Raw genomic sequence first — 23,263 nt, 5'->3', positions numbered from 1 at the left:
TGTTATTTTCTATCTTATCTGTAAGGCATCTGAGATCAATCATCTGTCTTTGTCAAAGATTACAGAATGGGAAAAACATACATATTATGGAAATGATCATTTGTAATTGTATTTCTGAGGTACATGTTCTTTTATCCTAAGCAGTCTTTTGACCACTAAAATGTATCAGGTTCATGAATTTTCCTACTGAGATTGTTTCATTTATGCTAATAACAATTTTAAAAATTGCGAAATTAAAATGATAACTGTAACTTTTATCTGAAATTACTAAGAGTTTTCTAAGATGCTGTAGCAATTAGGAGAGACATCATCCATAAAAAATAAGCAAATATCCAGGTAATAATGACTTTAGTGAAGTTTGAAGAAACCTGAGAAAATACTACGCATAAAAAAAAATTAATTCACTTTTAGATGCAAAGAAGGCAGTTTACGCAATATTGAAACTTTCTAGCAGATTAAAACTGTGTGCTGCACCAAGACTCCAACTCAAGACTCTTGCCTTCCACAGGCAAGTGCTCTACCATCTGAGCTACCCAAGCACGACTCACACCCCGTCCTCATAGCCTTACATCTGCCAGTATGTCTCCTACCTTCCAAACTCTACAAAAGCTCTCCTTTTTCTTCCCATTAGAATTACACAAGATCATAAAATGTCAAATTGTTGGCACATTCAATATTACGGCATTCTCCTGTACTACTATTTAATACATTCAAGTACTAAAATAATACATTTAAAAAATCTTGATGTCAACTGTTTCAAGCATATTTGTTATGAACCCACCTGTTGATAAGCTGCTGCCTAGAAATTCCAGGAGGAGCAGCAAGGGCAGAATGCTGTTGCACCATGTCTGATGCCAGGGTAGACATTTTGTCATCCAGAATATTGGCACTACTCTCTCGTTCATCTGATACATTATGGAATTGTGAATAATACTAGTCAGAATGAACTAGACATTATGTTTTAAACAAAAATTAGATTATTAATTAACTGTGGTGTGCATTAAGGGAATGGTTACTTAGTTGAAACTATTTCCTTAATGTAACTAATATCCTTTTCATAACTCAAAATACATTGAATTTACAAATATAAAGGTTTCAAAATTCAATTATTTATAGCCTTAATTTTCAAAGAATTGTATTATTTAACGTAATGTGGCATAAAACAATGTTACATCATTATTTTGTAGTTGGTGACTATGACAGTAAGATACAAATTAATGGGAAAATAAGCAATTCATTATCATGAAAACTTGACAGGTAAAAACTAGTTTGCCAAGGAACACTTAAAAATTATTGCAATAGAGGAAGATAATCTTAAACAATGACAAATCCACAATTTTTCTTTTCAATGACTGAAATTCTTTTTTCATGCATTGGATACGTCAAGTAAATTTAAATAATGGCAAGAAAGTACTTGATTCCAATATTACATCTGAAGGTTATATCTGAAAGTGCCACTGAAAGTGATGTGTGTTACAAACACTCTAGTGAAATGTGCCAAACAGCTTGTATTGCACAATTTATAAACATCGTACAAGAGGATATTGCATACAAAGCTATTAAAGGACGGAAATACTATCAAAAGCTGGAATTTACAATTATAAGTATTTCAATAGAAATCTGACATATCTAAGACACAAGCATTTATGATGTCTTTCCTTTTGTTATGATTCCAACTGTAAATGGTAACTGCTGGCTCACTTACAAATATTTATTACTGCTTGAAATTTATGAGTATCTTTTGTAGATGGAGCAGAATGTTCGGTAATTTATACAAACATTAGTTAGTGGGAGTGAACACCAGAAAATGCTATACTTAAATTGACAACCAGATATACTGAGTTTGGAGTGCATCCATTCTTGAAAGTGCTTCTTTGACAAGACATTTGCTTATGTATCCTGTATGAACAGCAAGATACTAATTATATCTCTTCTTCTTGCTTTCTGACAAAAGTATTCTTACCATCAGCAGTAAAGCTCTTAGAGACAGAGCACTAGCCATTTTACAATAAGAATAAAATAAGCCATCATTCATAATATATTCACTCTAATATGAACTCTACATACATAAGAAAACCCAATACCAATACTAAGAAAAACTGCTGACACTAAAAAATTACTGAAGCAGGAAAACAGAGAATATGGAATAAGTTATGTAAGAATAAATGTTAACATTATTATCCTAAATAAGTGACAAAAATTTCTGTATTATAGTTTTGGACATGTACTAAAGCTGAGGGAGGAAAGAAAATATACCTTAAAGGAGTAAAAGCTGTTTGTATTGGCAACTGACAGTAAAAATATTTGTAAAATTACCTGTAACTTCAGTGCTAGGTGCTGCATGACCTCCATACAAAACTGGCCCTCTCGGCAACACGGGCGATGAGAAGTTGTGCAGATGTCGAGACTGTATTGGTGAATGACTGGGGGAAAATTGTGTGGGTGAATAACTGTAACAACTGCTGTGTTGTGAACCTCCATACTGGGACGCATCCGAATTGTTTCGAGAGAGTGATGGAGTATATGGAGAACTGAAGCCTGAAGAAGGAAGTCCTGAGGAAAGAGAAATAATAGTTTAATGAAAAACTAACAATAAAAGAAAATCTCTTAATTACAGGAGAAACACACAACTTACTTGGATTTACTTCTCAAAATGCAGTAGCATGACCACTAAGTGGTGCTACAAAAAATATTTTTTTAGTGTATGTTAATTATTATCTGAAAACCCTAGGATTAAATTCAATGTTACTTACACGTATCATTGGTTTCACACTAACTGATACAAAACATGTGAAACAAAATATGAAATAAGAACACCAGTAGGTATCAGAATGCATTTTGCCTTAAGCAAACAAGCATGTTACCAGAAGGAATACACAATGCTGCATGAAGAATGTCTGAGCAGTAATCAGATTCAAAAAGTGTGCATAATAAACCTGGAGTAACAGGTCTGACTGTAAAAGGAAGGACAAATTTAACAGATCACAAATGGAAACTATTGTAGGTATTTTGATGTAGATATACTGTTTCACGAGGAAGGTTTTTTGTTATACAATTTATAAATATTTTATGCCAATTGGCTGAACTATGATGCCTCAGTTTTCTTTTTATTTTCTGGATCACAATAATATAGTCATTTAGAATTTTTCAATTTTAGTTTCAATTGCTAAACAACCATCTTCTGATATATAAAAGTAACAAACAGAAAAATGCTATTAAGTTAGTGATCTTAATAAAATTTAAGAACATACATTATTTCAAAATAATAAAATGTAAAACAGTGAAAATGTACTATGTACATGTGGGCCACAATACCATCATCAGCATGTCTCTAAACTACGTAAATAATAGAAAATGCCCTATCACTTTGAGTGAAAAGTTACCAATCTTTAAGACCTATGTTACTTAAAGGCACTCAACTCCATTGGAGACAGGCAGACCAGGTGGTGCAGTACCTTGCATCTGCTACCACTGCCATGAGATGTCAATTAAATGTGGAATAGCTAACATTTGTGCCTCCTGTGAACTTTTCTGGCACATGCAACTTAAACTGTTTAAGTTATATGAAAGTGATGATGTTCTTTGAATTTCAATCATAACCCGCACAATGGCCCATAAACAAAATTACTGCTACTCCAGACATGTCGTCCAGCTGTAGATTCTTACTGCTAACTGTGTGAACTAGCTACTGGTGTAATAAGAAAAAGACATCAGAAACAATATGATGATAACAGCTATTCTTATGTGTGTGGCCTGTACTAAAGGTACATAATTCTTGCTACCCCACACATTGCATTCCATATTAAATCTGGAAAACTGTGCTTCATTTTCAACAAAAGTAACTTCTTTAACACAGAGTGCCCTTTCAGTTACTTCATAACATGCTAAATACCTAAAATTTATTTGAGAACAATCATCTGGAAATGTTTAATTTTTCTGTAATATGCATCCAGTACATTAACAACAGTAATTAATTTCATGTGGCTCAACAGCCTGGTGCAAGCCTTTCAACTGGACATCGCTTCAGCTACTTTTATATCCCTAACCTACAACTGTAATCCTACCACGGAAAGGTGACCTCCAGTTTAATATGAAATTCAAACCACACATCATTCCTGGTAAATCTTCATATCTTTAAGAGGTGAAGGCTAGGTTAAAGGCAGACTGAAAAAATCCACAGACCAACCAAGATTCAATCCCATGACCTTTCCATTTCCAGACATATACTTTATTGCTAGACCAGACCTGACAATGCATTGATGCTGCTGCACCAGCTAAGATTTCCTACAGCATTATGCAGTCAGCAGATAATGAAAATCATAAGACAAACTTAAAACACTATCTCACAAATATTTTAGTTGGAACAGGCACACAGTCACCAAAAGTCTGAATAATAACATTCTAACACGGTTGCAGAGTCTAAACTGTACAGTAATTTAAATAAAATGAAGTCACATTTTAATTCATCCAATGACAGTCAAAGTAGCAGAATGTTATCAATCACACTATGTTAGAAAAATGTACATTTCTGAAAAGTAAATAGTCACCTCCATAACTGTAGCAACTGGAATCGCCATACTGTGACGCATCTGAATTGTTTCGTGATAGAGATGGTGTGTATGGCGAACTAAAACCAGACGACTGAATACCTAGAAAATGGAGAAAGAAAATGTAAAATAGTGGAACATTCAAAACAGTTTACACAAGCAAGTAGGTTACAGCAAGCATACAACTCTACACAACAGCAAATAAATGTGAGATATATTATAACACCATCTGCCAATAGAAAATAAAAGTGAAATGAGAAGGAAGTGAGGGTTTCTGACTGCAGGCATCAACACAACAGGTGGATATTCAGTAGTTTTGAAACAGAGATAATGTAAAGAACCATAACAAAACTGTTTGGACTTCCACCTGTCCACATTACACATACTGCTACAAAAACAAGTAAATTAAATGAATAAAACAAACATGGTTAAAATATATACAAAAGTCTGAAAATTAAATAAAAAGTAACAACATTTTTTACATTAAAAAGTTGCATAATAGAAATGATTAAAGTTATTATGTAGAAGAAAAGAATACAGTAAAAGTGACATTGTTATTTGCACAGAGTGCAATAAGCTGATAATTTTAACACTGTTTAAAGACATGAGATCAAAATATGATGAGACTGTTTCCTTTTTAAGCAAACATTGTTATAAAATAGCTCCAAAATATGCATCAAATATTCTGAACTGCAATTACCTCACTTCAGCAAATTATACCACCTCAGTGAAAGAGTAGATCAGAATCATTTGATACAATATTGTAATGCCTGTATTGTTCAGAAATATGATGCAAAGCACCTTTGGACATGCACGCATGTATGCAGGAACAGGCACTGTGGAGACCACAGCCATTATGAAATACATGAAATGTATTTGTAAATAAGGACAACCATCAGACCCAAACTTCCATATGTCTATGAGCTGTGCTCGGATAGCCTCTCATGATATGTGGAAAATCTGGGTTCGAGTCCCAGTCCAGCACAAATTTTCATTGTTATACAACTGAATGGGCAGAGAAAAATTATCCCTAAAAACTAAAAATTATAATAACTGACAAGCTCCACAAACTATTGATTTTATGCTAAGAAAGTAAAGCACATTTCTGCAAAAAGTTGAAAACTTCACAAAAAATACAGCATAGCTTCCACTGGTCCTCCTGATAACATACCGTGGCTGCTGCGACTGGTGACAGGACTCTGTGCAGGTGAGGAGTACGAGTACGCAGAATGGATTGCAGAATCAGGACTGGGTGATGGCTTTCCTAGGTGAGGGTGCCTCTGAGCCAGCAGCCGGTCAACCAGCAGGGGCAGCTCACTGCAGCCTGTGGTGGGGCCAGCCCCTCTCACTGCATCCGAGCACTTGTCACTGCTGCTACTGCTGCCTGTATCTCCACGCTGCTAAATCACATTGAACTTAAGTTTTTACTCATTGTTTGGTGAGTGCAGTAATTATTTTATAGCAGATACGAAACAAGCTTTAAAAAATACATTCTGAAAATTAGATACTGTCAGCACAAAGAAAGTACAGCAGAATAGTCTGCTTACAACACTGTTACCAATACGTTTACACTGTCACGCAAAGTAGTGAGCGACTGTGCGCTGCACACACAGTCAATAGCTGATACATCTGACAAAATATTTTGTTTCCTCTTACATTTCTCATGCAAGCAGAGAATCAGACTAATAAATATATTTATACATCTAATCTCATTTTGCAGAATGAACATAGCAATGTAGGCTAGGTATTATGAAGAAAGCAGCTGGTACATGCTATAACAGCTAAAATGTGAAATAACTGTATGAAAATTTTGTTGTCTCTAATGTACGTATGTTGCAACATTAAGGAATCACCAGGAAAGAAAGAAATGTGCTAACGGTGAAAATAACAAGCTTACACAACCACACTGTTGGTACAAAACAAGTACTTTTTTTTAGTCACAAAGAGCAGCCACAAAGTATTCTGCACATCATACCATTAAGTCAAATAAGTACATACACAATTGCCTGTCAGAGTGGCTCAACCTCAATTTCAGTGAACAGTTAATGGATAATGACTTCTGCTGGACAACAATCTACCAGTTGCCAACTGACTGTATCTCCTATAAATATTCAGTTGCTAACATGCTTTTTTAACACGAAACCTTGTGAGTATGTGGTACTGTCTCATGAAAAATAATTTGGAAATGTTGGCAATATGTGGCCCGATAATTTTCTGATGAAATACAGCTCTGGCCTCTATAAAATCATTGCTGGTGATGAGGAAATCTGTAATAAACAGCAGCAGAGATTATCCATCATCTCCAGTACTCTACCATCAGAACCACACCAGCTGCTCATTGAGCATGATGTGGTGAAACCAATGCTCAGATATGGTGCTCATTAAAATATTTTCTAACACACATGTCACTATGATAAGGGTCCATTCAAAGAAAGTAGCAGTATGAGTCAAATATGAAATGTGTGACAGAACCTACAGGAAAGAGTTTTAATTTAAAGTTCTGGATTTGCCTTATTTTTGAGGGATTGAAAAACAATTGTAGCTATGCGCAGAACCTAAAAGTCTGATAAAATGTAAAAGCAATAGCTAATGACATGAACCATTAAGTTATTTGTAATATATTTGGGTTATTCACTTGCTTTCCTTAATCTGGTAAAGGGTAAGACCATGCATGAGTAGAATACAATGTCTGAATGTTGTGTTATTTGTCAATTACTTTTGTGAGTGGGCCAGTTGTCTCCTGTAAATACTCCAGTTACCAGTACAAATGATTAGATTACAACTGTTTTTTTATGTAGCGATATTTTCACTCAAGGAAAATACAGTACTACTCTACTAAACAGGATGTCAATATGGCGTTTCTCTTAATCAAGATATACGAAGTTAGTTATATAAGTATATCTGGACCTATCATCAGGTTTGGTTGCTGCGTTTTGAAACATCAGCCTTTGAACATACTGAATTTCCAAAAAATTTGGCTCAACAAAGACCAGTATTCTCTCTCCTAAAAATCAAAGCAGAAAGCAAAATATAAGGCAGGAATAATCATTTTCAATACAGATGGAATTGTCCACACTGAAAACACAGCTTAAGAGAAAAATGATAGTCTCTGTTGGTTTATACTGCCATGGAATTGATGGCCCTATTTTCTTCAATCTAATTAGAAAATTTGCAGTGGTACTATAGTAAGTGGCAAAATAACTTTACTCTTCAACTTTTACTATCAAAGTGTGAATACAAACATACTGGTTTATCCAGAAAGTTTAGATGCCTCAGATTTTTCATATCATATCACATTTCCTAACGATAGTCTTGGATGGTGACAGACTAACCAGTTGCAACATGGATTAACATACAGTATTGATAGATTCTTTCACCTGCCAGTGTGACTCAGTGATTTTCTTGAAAGTTAATGTCTTTACTAGACAGTTGCACAAAGCAAATAATATACACTAGTAAGGAAAATTTCTATTTCATTTTAAATACACTTGCCAGAAAATTAGCAAAAATCCTTTCAACATCCCTAATGACGAATGAATGTCTGTTTAACAATAAAAAAGGAAGAACATTCATTCGGTTAACTAATTTCTTACCGTATGGAACATATATTAAGAGAACATTAAATTTTAGTACTTTGTCTTACAGTGGAAATATCAAGTTTTTACAATTCATTACAACTTACAGCAGTGTCTGGAAATTTTGTGGGAGGTTTTCCCTCTTCTCGAAGGCTTGTACTGCTGTTGGAACAGACTTGTACCCCTTCCATTGACGTTTCCTCATGGTCCTGAAATCACACAGATAATTTGTTCTTTTTCCTTATTAATTTTTGAGTAAAAGTTATGAATTGGACCCCCTTGTATTTTTCAATGTAGTGCAGACACGTGCATTAGGCTTCATTACTGGTCAATTTTTTTACTACAATCAGATTTTCTGCTTTCACATTTGTTGGCTTCACCCACTCACAATCAAATCGTCACCTTCCAAACTAACTTAGACCTGTTGTGCTACAGATCAGTTTGTCATCACAATCAAGATGTGTGTGTGTGTGTGTGTGGGTGGGTGGGTGTGTGGGTGTGTGTGTGTGTGTGTGTGTGGGTGGGTGTGTGGGTGGGTGGGTGGGTGGGTGGGTGGGTGAGGGGGGAGGCAGAGGATGGGGCAGGGGGCAATGCATAACTTTAGCCAACTCTTGAGTACTGAGACTGAACACAACTGTTTTATTGGGTTTTACAGTTGAAGGAATTACACTGGATGATAATGATTTTGTGCTCTCAAGTGGGTGTCATTATTTTTGTACATGCTTCTGAAATATATCAATTATTTCAGTCAAAGTGTATTTGTTCTTCAAATAAGCTTAGCAATGAATTGAAAACTTACAGGCAGTTGTTTGTTGTGTCCTGCAGTAACAGCACTCATCTCTGCATCTGACAGCTCTCCCTCCCATGACATAGGCCGCTCTGGTTCCTCGAAGCCATCTTGTGAGTCTTCACCCACAACTCTCTTCTTCTTGGTCCGCAGATTCACACCTGGTAAATATCAGAGGTTACATTGAAACAGCTGTTTATTAAAATAAATAAAGTAAATCAACTGACATCCTAAACTGCAGTACTTGCTATAAGAACACTAAAATGCTGACCTTATATTTAGAAACACCACTGTGGTCTTAGTTAGTGCTTCTTAACTATGGCTACAATTTAATTTAAATTAGTTGGCATCTGATGATTAATGTACAAAGTCACAACAAGTACTGCAGATATATAACCTCCACAGCATTTTACTCTTGCCTTTGAAGTCTGTCTCACAGAAAAATTACGTAAAATTTCTGAAATTTGCGAATAGTACAGATAGCTAGTGTATCTGCAAGCATGTCCAAAATAAGTTCTTATTTTCATTAGGGATGGAGTTGTGGTTTGTCTTAAAACAGGCGAAATTTTCACATCTCTAAAGTTTTCTACATGATGAGTAGCAGTGAAAGTGGTAACATGGCGTTAGTCGGCAGTGCCATGCTCCCACTGGTGTCTTGCTGGCTGGGACAGTCCTGCCCACTCACTGTGAAATACAAACTAATTTAAACAGGACTAAAATGCTGCTTCCTCTCAATAAACAAACAAAAAGTAAAGCACCAAAACCGAGCAAGGTGGCGCAGTGGTTAGACACTGGACTCGCATTCGGGAGGACGACGGTTCAATCCCGCATCCGGCCATCCTGATTTAGGATTTCCGTGATTTCCCTAAATCACTCCAGGCAAATGCCGGGATGGTTCCTCTGAAAGGGCACGGCCGACTTCCTCCCCCATCCCTCCCTAATCCGATGAGACCGATGACCACGCTGTCTGGTCTCCTTCCCCAACTAACCAAACCAAACCTAAAGCACCAAACTGGACTCTGTCACACTTATCAGGACCATCTCAAAGAACATATTTCAATGTGCATTCACAATAAATATGTCTCAATAAGGACATTAGAAATTAAAAATATTAGTACAATAATTAATCTTCTTTTAGATGTGATTGATTAAATGTATATTTTATCAAGTGTACTTAAATTAACTGTGCATTTTATTCATACACATAAGGTACACCTGAATGCCACAACACAGTGTGAAGAATGTGTAGATGGAAAGAATGGTTGATGGCATACCATTATTATACTTCCCCAGCCATTTCCATTCCTTTTATGGATGATCTGCTGAAAGAATGATTGGGTTTGGATCTTTCACAGAAATCCAACTTTCTGAAACGTTACTCTCATGGCTTTTGTGTGAGATGAATGAGAAATCCAGGAATGTCCACTTCTTGGACTTTCAAATCTTACGATGATGCGCTACATCTTTCCAATGATGTCTTCCACTATGGATTGTTGAGCACTTCTGCAATGTCCTCACACCGACAACATAAACTTGGATTTGTTATGCAGCTCCTCTCTGTACCTTCTCTGTTGTGTTGTTCATCTGTCCATGGGTTTTCTACAGCTCTCCATGCTAGCCTATCCTGGACAAGTGCTTTCATTTCTGTGTAACACCATATATCCATTTAAACCTGCTTATTGTATTTAGATCTTGGTCTCTTAATTTTTCATCCCCCACAGTTATTTGTTACCAAATTAACTAGTCTTTGATGCCTCGCAATTTGTCTTACCACTCTGTTCCTTCCATTAGTTAAATTATGACATACAGCTCTTTTCTCCCCAGTTTGATTCACTATTTCCTCCATCTAACTTCAGCAATCTTCTGTAACCCTGCATTTTAAAAGTTTCCATTCTCCTCTTGTCTGTACTCTTTAGCATCTGCATTTTACTTCCACATGTGGTTACAGCCAGTAGAGTACTTTCAGAAAAGACGTTGGAACATTTAAATTTATATTATGTGTTAACACATTGAACCTTCTCTGTCACTTCCAGAAATATAATTAGGTATGGGTCCTCACTTGAGAAACAGTTGTTTATGAGCAATCACCTCCTCCATGAATTAGTTTTACTTCTTCAGTATTCTTCCAACAAATATTAGCCTTGCGTTTGCTTTCTTCACGACCAGATTTATGAAGCTCTTTTGCCTTACGCCACTAGAAATGAGTACACTTCGGTATGTGAGGCTTACACGTGACTTGCATTACAATTGGTTGTAGTGATTTAGGTGTGAGTGTTTGAATCAACCACTGATCAGGCAGAGCTCTTTCTGTGTTTCATAACAATGTTTGAATGATATGTTCTTCTTGTACATAACTGCCATTCACAATTAACTTCAAAGAGCAACTGCTGTTATCTACTAAGTTATTTATAAATACAGAAAATAGTAATGCTCTTATTCGATATCATTAACTCTTACAATACTGGGGCACAGAGGCACGGGGGAAATACTATGACCACCTTTTGAAAATGTTGTAATCTACTCGTCTGCTTTATATTTCAAAACAATGAAAAATATTTATTGTTTTTAATTACTCCATGTACCAGATTCCATAATTGTTTCAAATTTTTCAGTAAAACTTGAGGCAAAGTATTAAATCTTAGTAGCAAAAACAACAGTTTGCAAGAAATGTCATTCTTATTTTCAATTTCAGGATCCTTCATACACATCTACAGATCTTTAGCAAGTAGGTTGTGAATGAAAGTCATTGGAAATTAACAAAAATTGTAACTTAAAAATTTTTGTGGTGGTTAATAAGAACCCCTCCCATTGGTGTACATGTTAGGTTATGGAAAATGTGCTGGTATTGCTAAAATTGTACTAAAATATATTTTCAGGCACTGCCCCCTACTTATAATATAGTAACAGCTTTAAGTGAATATCAAGATCTTTTGTACTTTATGATAGAAGCTGAAGAAATAAATTAAAATTTGTGCCACAGCCACTTCTATCATTATTACAGATAAAACGGAGATTCACATATCTCAAGGAAAATTTAATTCCATCTTTTGAACAGTTCCGGACACCACTCATCACTGTCAGGAAATCTTCCACATGACACTTGTAAGTAGATTTGCCCCACTTGTGGAGAGGATCTGCACATATTCCATGGCCCATTCGGATGTGATTCAGAGTAGTCCAAATTGCCCGAGAATGGTCAAATCAAGGGGTTGTCCTGTTTGCAGAGGAATTTCAGGCATTGCAGAGAACAGTTCTGTTTCCATTCATTGATGACAATTTCCATAAGAATCCTGCACGTGGTAAGACTAGAATGTCTCGATCTTCATCTTTTTCGCTCTATGGGGAATATGTCATTCAATACTGGAGGGTCGGGCTTATCAACAATCTACTGGTATTCACATGGTAGCAAACTCTTCCATCTGATATCATGTGACTCAAGATAGGTAACAAGTATTTGGGGGTGGGTCATATTGACTCACTAACAGATCACATGGATTTGTTAATTTCTGTATCTATCTTTCTTACATATGGACTAAAAGCCAGACAGACACACAGTACTCTGCTGTTGAGTACACCATCCCAAGTGCCAATACTCTAAGAGTATCTGCTGACAATCCCCAATTAGTGGCACAGAGCCTATGAGTAGTGTTATTCCTGCTTTTGAGCTTAGCAGATGTTCATGTTAAGCACTCTTTAAAAGAAAGTTTCCTGTCCAACATGATCACCACATAGTTTGGATGCATATTATGATCAGGTTTGTCCCCTCAAAACAGACACCAGGGCTCTGTGTGCCAGTCTTCCTTACAATAAATCAAGGTAGCATCTAATGACATTTTATTTAACTAATTTAAGCACTGGCAGATGCTATGCACATTTATTTTTGAAGCAGTATCAGAGAACTGACGTTATCCTATCATAATGACTTATCAGTTCCATTCACACACACATCAAAAAAAGTTTTGCACCATCCCGATTCCCAGAACTCCTAAAGATAGACGTTGACTGTGGATATTTTATCACAGACACAGTCCGCTTTACTGTTCAGATATTTCACTAAATCATCCCAAAGACATAAACAACCATACATGAGCAGCAACTATTAGATGGAGGTGTACCAACAGCTGATCAGGTCCAGTCATTCCACCAGGAAGGAGGTACACGGCTCGTGTCGTCTGTAGTTCAACCATGACTAGACGGTCAGTACTGCGGATCGATCACGTCCGCATCGTTACTTTGTGCCAGGAAGGGCTCTCAACAAGGGAAGTGTCAGGCATCCCGGAGTGAAATCTATGTTCACTAATGATAAGTATCTGCATCGTAAAACTGAAATAAAGCTTTTCGACCACCACTTACTTAGCCCATGTATACACTGTACGTGGCCAAGTTCCCCCCCCCCTCCCCCCCCCCCCCCACACACACACAGAAGCCGGTCCTAGTGGAAGAGCAGTTCTAGGCGCTTCAGTCTGGAACCGCGCGACCGCTACGGTCGCAGGTTCGAATCCTGCCTCGGCCATGCATGTGTGTGATGTTCTTAGGTTAGTTAGGTTTAAGTAGTTCTAAGTTCTAGGGGACTGATGACCTCAGATGTTAAGTCCCATTGTGCTCAGATACATTTTTTTTCCCCGCAGAAACAATAACATAACAGCTGTCAAACATTTTTACCATAGCTAGAATTACCTGCAAGCAGAACAGGTATTTGTGAATAAGTGGGGTTTCCCAGTCTCCCCGGGTTTGCTGCCGGATCCTGGCATATATAAAATAAAAGAAAATGTGGGAAGGCTTACATCGGTCGTTCGATTCGCACAGTTCACGAAAGGTGCACGGAACATCGCCGTCATACGAGGCTAAAACAGCTGGAAAAATCTGCGTTAGCAGAGCACTGCCTAAACGAAGGACACGGTGCGAAATTTGACGAGACAGTGATACTACATGCACGAACTAAAGTGACACTCGGCGCAACAGTAACTGGTAAAAGCCTTGAAGGTCGCTCCCACCAGCCACTGCACCATGTGTCATCTTAGTTTGCGCGTACAATAGTTGCCAAAGCTTACGGTTTTTGGGACAGTATTTATAAAGAAGTAATTGAAATTAGGTTCGCAGACGATTTGCTTAATAGAGACAATGTTTCTCCTATTAGCAGGACGTGGAAGCCTGTACTAGCCCACATCAAACCAGAGCGTTCTCCGTTGCAGCTAGCCCGACTGTGAAAATAGTCTTTACAGTGCAACATACATTGTCCGCCAGAAAAAATGTATAAACTCTTTGTCAGGCACTATCGAGATACCGATATTGTCATTCGATTTGAGTCATGAGTGTGTTGTAGTATATGGTCTTTGGCTCAACAGATGTTAGTACTTTCATCTCGGTATTAAGAAAACAAGATGGCTGGAGCACGCTTGACATTCGAGCAAGTTTTTCAAGTGTGATAATGCTGTTGAAGGGTAACGCCAGTGGAGGCGAGAGTTTGAAACAGAACCGCCAACCCTCCTAACAATTAAACGCATCACTGACTAGTTTGAATTGCATGGAGCGATTTGTGATATTCACAAATGAATCTACAAGTCCTGCTTCGTTGGCTCTCGTGTTGGAAACGTTTGTTAATTCTCCACCGAAGTCTGCTACGCAACGTGCACGTGAAGTGGGCGTTAGCAGTACAAGTGTAAGAAGAATTCTGGAAGCTGAAAGAAGAAAGTTTACATTCCATGATTATTGCACGCGATTAATGATGAGGATCCTGATCGCCGAATGAAATTTTGAGAATGGTATCCACAAATGGTAACTGATGACGAACAATTCGTGACGAAGGTAGTGTGGAGTGACGAGGCACAATTTAAACTGAATGGAACCGTGAATCGGCATAACAGTGTGTACTGGGCATCGGAAAATCCGCATGTTTATGTGGATAAAGCGGTCAATCTACCGGGGGTTAAGCCGGCCAGAGTGGCACTGGAACCGGGCGACCGCTACGGTCGCAGGTTCGAATCCTGCCTTGGGCATGGATGTGTGTGATGTCCTTAGGTTAGTTAGGTTTAAGTAGTTCTAAGTTCTAGGGGACTGATGACCTCAGAAGTTAAGTCCCACAGTGCTCAGAGCCTACCAGGGGTTATGTGTGGTGTGGACCATCATGTAGGGGCTCAATAGGACACTTTTTCTTTTATGCTATTGTCACTAGAGAAGTGTACCTGGAAATGTTAGCCACATCAATTTTGCAAGGTATACGTGCGCTTTATGGAGCTGATGAATAGGTCTTCTACCGTCAGGACGGGATGCCACCACGCTACCACCTAGTCATACGAGCATTCTTGGATGACAATTTTCCGCGGCATTGGATTCAACGAAGCGGGCCCATTGGGTTCCCTCCACGGTCGCCAGATCTAACACCTATGGACTTTTACTTGTAGGGAACTGTGAAAGATAACGTCTATCGACGTAAGCCACGCACGCTGGAGGAACTTCGCCAGGACATTACAGCGATCTCCACTGTAACACTGACTGACGTAGCTGCGGCGACAGCTCGTCGTTCTGTTGCGTGTATAGCCGCCAACGGAGAACATTTTGAACATTTAAAGTAACCATGTGCTAACCTGAAGGTTGTACAACATGTGTGATCAATTATTAAATGTAAAATAAACACATAAGTAATACTTTTCGTTCCTTAAAGTGTGTATACATTTTTCTGGCGAACTCTGTATTGTTGCCAGCGTTTTATTACGGGTGGCGCCACCTGCTGTCTTGGTGGGCAGCAACTGTGAAGGCGACAAGTACGGTACGGAGGCCTACGTGTGACGACAATTTGCAACTCAGCAGCAGAAGCGGTCGGCAGAAGGTGTTCTAACAATACCACCACTTGCAAAGTAGGTTAGAAATCAGATTAATAATGTTGCTCACGCAGCATATGTTCGCTTTATCGGCCAACAACAAAGTTATTGACTATGGATGGTATCGTCAGAATGGGAATAATGAAGTCACTGTAAAAAAAGTCATTAATTTTGGCAATTATCTTGAATGGATTCCCACGTAGATTTCGTCGAAGTTGTTATGGCTTATCTTATTGATTTGATGTTGTTGGTTGTTTTTGGGGGGGAAGGAGACCAGACAGCGAGGTCATCGGTCTCATCGGATTAGGGAAGGAAGTCGGCCGTGCCCTTTGAAAGGAACCATCCCGGCATTTGCCTGGAGCGATTTAGGGAAATCACGGAAAACCTAAATCAGGATGGCCGGACGCGGGATTGAACCGTCGTCCTTCCGAATGCGAGTCCAGTGTGCTATTGATTTGACTTCTAGAAGGTCCAGATCTGTATTTTAGCAATATTTGAAGCCCTAACAAATGCGTTTTTTCAGGAAATTCTTAACGATCAAACAATCCCAGATCAGAACAATAGTACGGTGGAAATAATTTTTGACTTGGTGTTCACGATCCACATTTTTATTAAACTTCTTGTAAATTCACATATACTACTTCTTAATTGCCACATCATCAAGAAAACAGTTTTGTATCAATCTTCATATACTTAATTTCCACTTTAACCAAACAAAAGACTTGACTGTTCTTTGCAAAGCGAAATAACAACTTAACTTCTGCAAAGTTAAATAAAGACTGCTCTGTGCGCATTCGCGCCAAAACGGTTACAACTAAGTCAAAGATTATGACAGTATCACAGAAATGAATGCACACAAGAACCATATCACTGTAATATATCGATAGATCGGAGTACCTATACATTAATGAAACCAAATGTGAATGTTGTCACAAAAATATGTCTGTTACTTCGCAGAAAAGCAGTACGATATTACTGGTATCGAGAACTGGCGTTGGAGTGCCGTAATGGTCACGTAAATAAAGAACCAGTACAGTGTCAAACAGTTGGATCGCCGAAATATTGAATCAGTTGTGTTCAGAATCCGGCAGCAAGCCCGACGTGATTTTCAAGAAGTGATATTTACCTGCCGTTGTGGCCGAGCGGTTCTAGGCGCTTTAGTCCGGAACCGCGCTGCTGCTACGGTCGCAGGTTCGAATCCTGCCTCGGATATGGATGTGTGTGATGTCCTTAGGTTAGTTAGGTTTAAGTAGTTCTAAGTCTAGGGGACTGATGACCTCAGACGTTAAGTCCCATAGTGCCCAGAGCCATTTGAACCATTTACCTGCCGTTGCAGGCAAAACTTGTGCAGGGTGCCCCGAAATTTTTATTTTATTTTAATTTTTGTAGTGCCTCTTATGTTAAAAAGTGTAATACGTCGCATCGTAAACTTAGAATTATGTAGTGTGCTGCGAAATTTTGCCGTGTCCATAATTCCGTGCCAGACACTAAAATGTTACTACACAGCTTTTCGTGCGAGGGTATATCACTGAACGATTTTTAAACGAGCTTTGTTAACAATGTAAGGCAACCAGTGTCTGTCGACAGTACTGTGGAGTAATGATGCAAAATAGACCGTAGTGGAAAAGTGCATGTAAATGTAATTGTTTGGTATTGTGCATTACCTACGTATTTCCAGTGATTTAAAAACGCTGCACACTCCTTAACAGATATTGCTTAAATGTTATTACGTTCGATTCAAAACAGCAAGCTAACTGTTAATTTTCCCCCGGGAAAAAAGAAAAATACGCAGTATGATGCGGGGCAACATGGACATTTATGAGTTGACACACATTACTGGCAGAAGATTCACCAATAAGACACCCGTTCTGAACATCTGATGTGAGGTGTTACTTGCATGGAGAGTCACCGCTGCCGACTGGTGCAACCACAAACGTGTTCGCGAAAGTTCCCAGACAACACTTTCCATTGGCCTTTTGTTCTACATCACGAGCTGCCCTTACCGCACGTGCTTTTACGATCTTTCAAGGAGAAGATCGCCAGAGAGATAAATCAGACTGACGTACAGCCTAATAAAAGAAACGCAGATTGTCCAAGGCAGAGTGTGCGGTTGCGCGACGCAGCCACAGGCACTGAAATACGACCAGCGGCGAGTGTGGTTGGAAGGGAGCGCGGAAGTTCGTAAGATGCACTCCGCGTGCATTAAGACAGAAAATTCGTACTGGCAATTTATCATACAGAGTTATTCTGCCAGCTACAAGATTCCATGTAATAGCTTCACTAGAAATACAGGGTGTTACAAAAAGGTACGGCCAAACTTTCAGGAAACATTCCTCACACACAAACAAAGAAAAGATGTTATATGGACATGTGTCCGGAAACGCTTAATTTTCACTTTGGAGCTCATTTTAGTTTCGTTAGTATGTACTGTACTTCCTCGATTCACCGCCAGTTGACCCAGTTGAAGGAAGGTAATGTTGACTTCGGTGCTTGTGTTAACATGCGACTCATTGCTCTACAGTACTAGCATCAAGCACACCAGTACGTAGCATCAACAGGTTAGTGTTCATCACGAACGTGGTTTTGCAGTCAGTGCAATGTTTACAAATGCGGAGTTGGCAGATGCCCATTTGATTTATGGATTAGCACGGGGCAATAGCCGTGGCGCGGTACGTTTGTATCGAGACATATTTCCAGAACGAAGGTGTCCCGACAGGAAGACGTTCGAAGCAATTGGTCGGCGTGTTAGGGAGCACGGAACATTCCAGCCTATGACTCGCGACTGGGGAAGACCTAGAACGACGAGGACACCTGTAATGGACGAGGCAATTCTTCGTGCAGATGACGATAACCCTAATGTCAGCGTCAGAGAAGTTGCTGCTGTACAAGGTAACGCTGACCACGTCACTGTATGGAGAGTGCTACGGGAGAACCAGTTGTTTCCGTACCATGTACAGTGTGTGCAGGCACTATCAGCAGCTGATTGGCCTCCACGGGTACACTTCTGCGAATGGTTCATCCAACAATGTGTCAATCCTCATTTCAGTGCAAATATTCTCTTTACGGATGAGGCTTCATTCCAACGTGATCAAATTGTAAATTTTCACAATCAACATGTGTGGGCTGACGAGAATCCGCACGCAATTGTGCAATCACGTCATCAACACAGATTTTCTGTGAACGTTTGGGCAGGCATTGTTGGTGATGTCTTGATTGGGCCCCATGTTCTTCCACCTACGTTCAAAGGAGCACGTTATCATGATTTCATACGGGATACTCTACTCTACCTGTGCTGCTAGAACATGTGCCTTTACAAGTACGACACAACATGTGGTTCGTGAACGATGGAGTTCCTGCACATTTCAGTCGAAGTGTTCGTACGCTTCTCAACAACAGATTCGGTGACCGACAACCCCGGTACCAAATGTAGAGACTCTTCGTGCTCGTATTGTGGACGGCTGTGATACAATACGCCATTCTCCAGGGCTGCATCAGCGCATCAGGAATTCCATGCGACGGAGGGTGGATGCATGTATCCTCGCTAACGGAGGACATTTTGAACATTTCCTGCAACAAAGTGTTTGAAGTCACGCTGGCACGTTCTGTTGCTTTGTGTTTCCATTCCATGATTAATGAGATTTGAAGAGAAGTAATAAAACGAGCTCTAACATGGAAAGTAAGCGTTTCCGGACACATGTCCACATAACATATTTTCTTTCTTTGTGTGTGAGGAATGTTTCCTGAAAGTTTGGCCGTACCTTCTTGTAACACCCTGTATAAAATAAACTATTTTGTCAAAAACTGACATTGCAAAGAAGAAAATAGAAACTATATTTATTTATTTATTTAACCTGATCAGATTAGGGCCATCAGGCCCTCTCTTACATCGGATCAGTGTTCCACACATGCAGCATTTCACACGGCAGAATTACATCATGACAATAGTTTAAATAAGAAAATTAGATTACTCTAGTGACAATATGAATAAAGAGTAATGACTAAGACCTAATAAAGTAAGTGCTGGCAGTATTTTTGCAACAGGTGCCATACATACAAATTATGATAAAAGCAATAATAATAACAGTGAAAAAAATCAAATGATAATGATAAACACGAGAAAAATTGGCTATAGTAATGAAGATTTGTGCAGATGTACATTAATATCAAGTAAATGTTTACTAGTATAGGAGTTTTGGGGAAGGGAGATTTAAGGAGGGGAAAAGAGGGAAGTAATGAGGTGAAGTGCATTCATGTACAGAGGAAGGCATTACTGTTGCTTAAGCAGATACGTCTTTAACTGTTTTTTGAAACCGGACATGTTTTTAAGTTCTCTAACAGAACGAGGGAGGTTATTCCAGAGTCGGGTTCCCGCTACTGTAACGGACTTGGAGAAGGTGACTGAGCGATGCAGTGGAACAGAGAGGATTTTATTATGATGGGAACGTGTGTTTCTGTCATGTTGTTCCGACATAAGCGTTAAGGACGAGAACAGATATGAGGGACAGTGTACATGTATAAGGCAGTAGATGAGACAGAGTGTGTGGAAATCTCTGCGTTTGTCTGCACGCAGCCAGGACAATTTTGCATATGCTGGTGAGATGTGATCAAAAAATCGAACGTCACAGATATATTGGGCGCGGGCATTCATGACCAGTTCCAGACGTTGCGAATTTTCCTGAGAGAGGCCTTGTAGGATAATATCGCTGTAGTCAATGATTGGGAGTATAAGCGTTTGTACTAATTTCTTTATCAGACGGAAAGGGAAGAGTTTTTTTATATTTTTGTAGGACATGAAGGTATGCTGATGCATTTTTGCACACTGCAGTTACGTGCTCTGTCCAATTTAGATTTTCATCTATTATTACTCCCAAACTCTTTGCTGAGGGAGAGAAGTTAATATTTGTTCCATTTAGGATAAGAGATGGTACGGATTTCCGATGTTTTGGGCTAATGAGCTTAAGAGTGACCAACAAGTACCGCTTGGGTTTTAGATGGGTTTAGTTTTAGTCCTATGTCCTGTGCCCACTTTGATAGTGCATCGAGGTCAGTATTGAAATTTTCAGTAGCTTTATTAAGACTGCTTGGTTTCGCACTTAGATAAAACTGAAGGTCATCAGCATACATATGATACTTGCAATAGGTCAGAACCGATGACGCATCATTGACATACAGAGAGTATAGGACCTAATACTGAGCCTTGGGGAACGCCTGACACTACCTGCCGCCATTGCGATTTTATATTCCCGGACAGGACGCATTGGTGACGAGACGTCATGTATGAGCGAAACCATTCCACTGCACTTGGTGAGAAATTTAGACCGCTAAGTTTGGCTAGTGAGATGTCGAAGTCGACAGTATCAAATGCTTTGCTGAAATCTGTCCATGGCAAGTTTCAGGTCAACTGTCACCTTTATCAGTGCGGATGTTGTGCTTCGATGTTTACGGAAACCTGATTGGTATTCGTCTAGTAGGTTGTTAGTATATGAGAATAAACCTGATGTAAACATTACGCCATGTATTCCCCCACGTTTGGTTGCATCTCATTGGATTTCGTTTGGAGCGGAAGACAAGTTGTGACCAGTGCAGTCAAGTGCCATTCTGAGGATACGTTTTGTGCTGTTACACGCACGTAGACCGAGCGATAAGGCGGGACAACAGCTTTACCGGCGCATTAAACTTTGACAGCACTGGCGAGCAAGTTGTCTTAACAAACCTGGAATAATATGAGCAGTTGCAGTTCAGATGCCTAAAAAGAGATTAATATTGTAACGGTACAGTGGCAAATTTAAAAATTCAGCATTCGTATGGTGTGTTCGATGCTATGAGAATGATTATTTTCCATGTTCCTACGAAACTTATCTACATCTGTGGTATGAAACAATGGACATAGTCCAAATAAATAGTGTTTGGTTTTTACGTTTGCCTTAAAAATTGAATTATGTATTCTTAATTTAAACAACCTTCAACCTTTATTAACAATCTTCCATAAAATGTCGATAATTGCGAATTTATCATTTAAATGATAACAGGAATTTCTCGTGCAATAAGTAATTAGAATCAATATGATGTGCATTATGAAAAGAAAAGATGATGAATTTTACGATTACGAGGTGTAGGTATTTCAAATCGAACGAGGAAAAAAATGACATAGGTGAGACTTGAACAAGCAAACTACGAACTGCAGTGTACGCTACCGATACCGCTTTCCTACAATGTCAGCTGAAGCCTCTGAACACAGTACTTCGGAAAACTTCAAAGCCGATTATCTATGTACATTTTTGAAAAACGTTAAGAGCAACCTATTTCTCGGCACTTTTAACTGCGCTCCACTACGGAACTGTAAGCAGCCTAAGCCACTTTCATACTGCATATTAACAGCGCGACTATCGGAGCATAACAGTGCAGAGGACGTGACCGTATACAGTTTTTGAAATAAAAGCTACATAGCTAAAACATAATTAAGAAATACGTTGATGGCTGTTAATACACTACTGGCCATTAAAATTGCTACACCACGAAAATGACATGCTACAGACGCGAAATTTAACCGCCAAAAAGAAGATGCTGTGATATGCAAATGATCAGCTTTTCAGAGCATTCACACAAGGTTGGCTCCGGTGGCGACACCTACAACGTGCTGACATGAGGAAAGTTTCCAACCGATTTCTCATACACAAACACCAGTTGACCGGCGTTGCCTGGTGAAACGTTGTTGTGATGCCTCTTGTAAGGAGGAGAAATGCGAACCATCACGTTTCCGACTTCGATAAAGGTCGGAATGTGGCCTATCGCGATTGCTGTTTATCGTATCGCGGCATTGCTGCTAGCGTTGCTCGAGAACCAATGACTGTTAGCAGAATATGGAATCAGTGGGTTCAGGAGGGTAATACGGAACGCCGTGCTGGATCCCAAGTTCTACGACGTTTGCAGCAGCATGGACTATCAGCTCGGAGACCATGGCTGCGGTTACCCTTGATGCTGCATCACACACAGGAGCGCCTGCGATGGTGTACTCAACGACGAACCTGGGTGCACGAATGGGAAAACGTCATTTTTTCGGATGAATCCAGGTTCTGTTTACAGCATCATGGTGGTCGCATCCATGTTTGGTGACATCGCGGTGTACGCACATTGCGAGCGTGTATTCGTCATCGCCATACTGGCGTATCACCCGGCGTGATGGTATAGGGTGCCATTGGTTACACGTCTTGGTCACCTCTTGTTCGCATTGACGGCACTTTGAACAGTGGACGTTACATTTCAGATGTGTTACGACCCGTGGCTCTACCCTTCATTCGATCCCTTCGAAACCCTACATTTCAGCGGAATAATTCACGACCGCATGTTGCAGGTCCTGTACGGGCCTTTCTGGATACAGAAAATGTTCGACTACTGTCCTGGCCAGCACATTCTCCAGATTTCTCACCAATTGAAAACGTCTGGCCAATTGTGGCCGAGCAACTGGCTCGTCACAATACGCCATTGTCACTACTCTTGCTCAACTGTGGTATCGTGTTGAATCTGCATGGGCAGCTG

At 39.4% G+C, this 23,263-nt stretch overlaps 1 protein-coding gene across 3 annotated transcripts in view; it reads right to left on the bottom strand.

Annotated features, from left to right (window-relative positions):
* Positions 1-23,263, bottom strand: part of LOC124554716 (nuclear hormone receptor FTZ-F1 beta) — a 408,700-nt gene that overhangs the window by 28,030 nt on the left and 357,407 nt on the right. For 2 of the 3 annotated variants that reach the window (XM_047128362.1, XM_047128364.1), the window contains 6 exons: positions 8,922-9,070; positions 8,230-8,331; positions 5,719-5,947; positions 4,548-4,649; positions 2,317-2,553; positions 782-905 (listed from right to left, as the gene is read on the bottom strand). In XM_047128362.1, the coding sequence (XP_046984318.1) occupies positions 782-905; positions 2,317-2,553; positions 4,548-4,649; positions 5,719-5,947; positions 8,230-8,331; positions 8,922-9,070 (943 nt within the window). The remainder of the gene's footprint in view (positions 1-781; positions 906-2,316; positions 2,554-4,547; positions 4,650-5,718; positions 5,948-8,229; positions 8,332-8,921; positions 9,071-23,263) is intronic. The other variant, XM_047128363.1, reaches the window with a different exon arrangement.

This window comes from Schistocerca americana, chromosome X, assembly GCF_021461395.2.
Source record: "Schistocerca americana isolate TAMUIC-IGC-003095 chromosome X, iqSchAmer2.1, whole genome shotgun sequence".
NCBI classification, from domain to species: Eukaryota; Metazoa; Arthropoda; class Insecta; order Orthoptera; family Acrididae; genus Schistocerca; species Schistocerca americana.
This window is presented reverse-complemented; position numbering and strand designations above follow the sequence as displayed.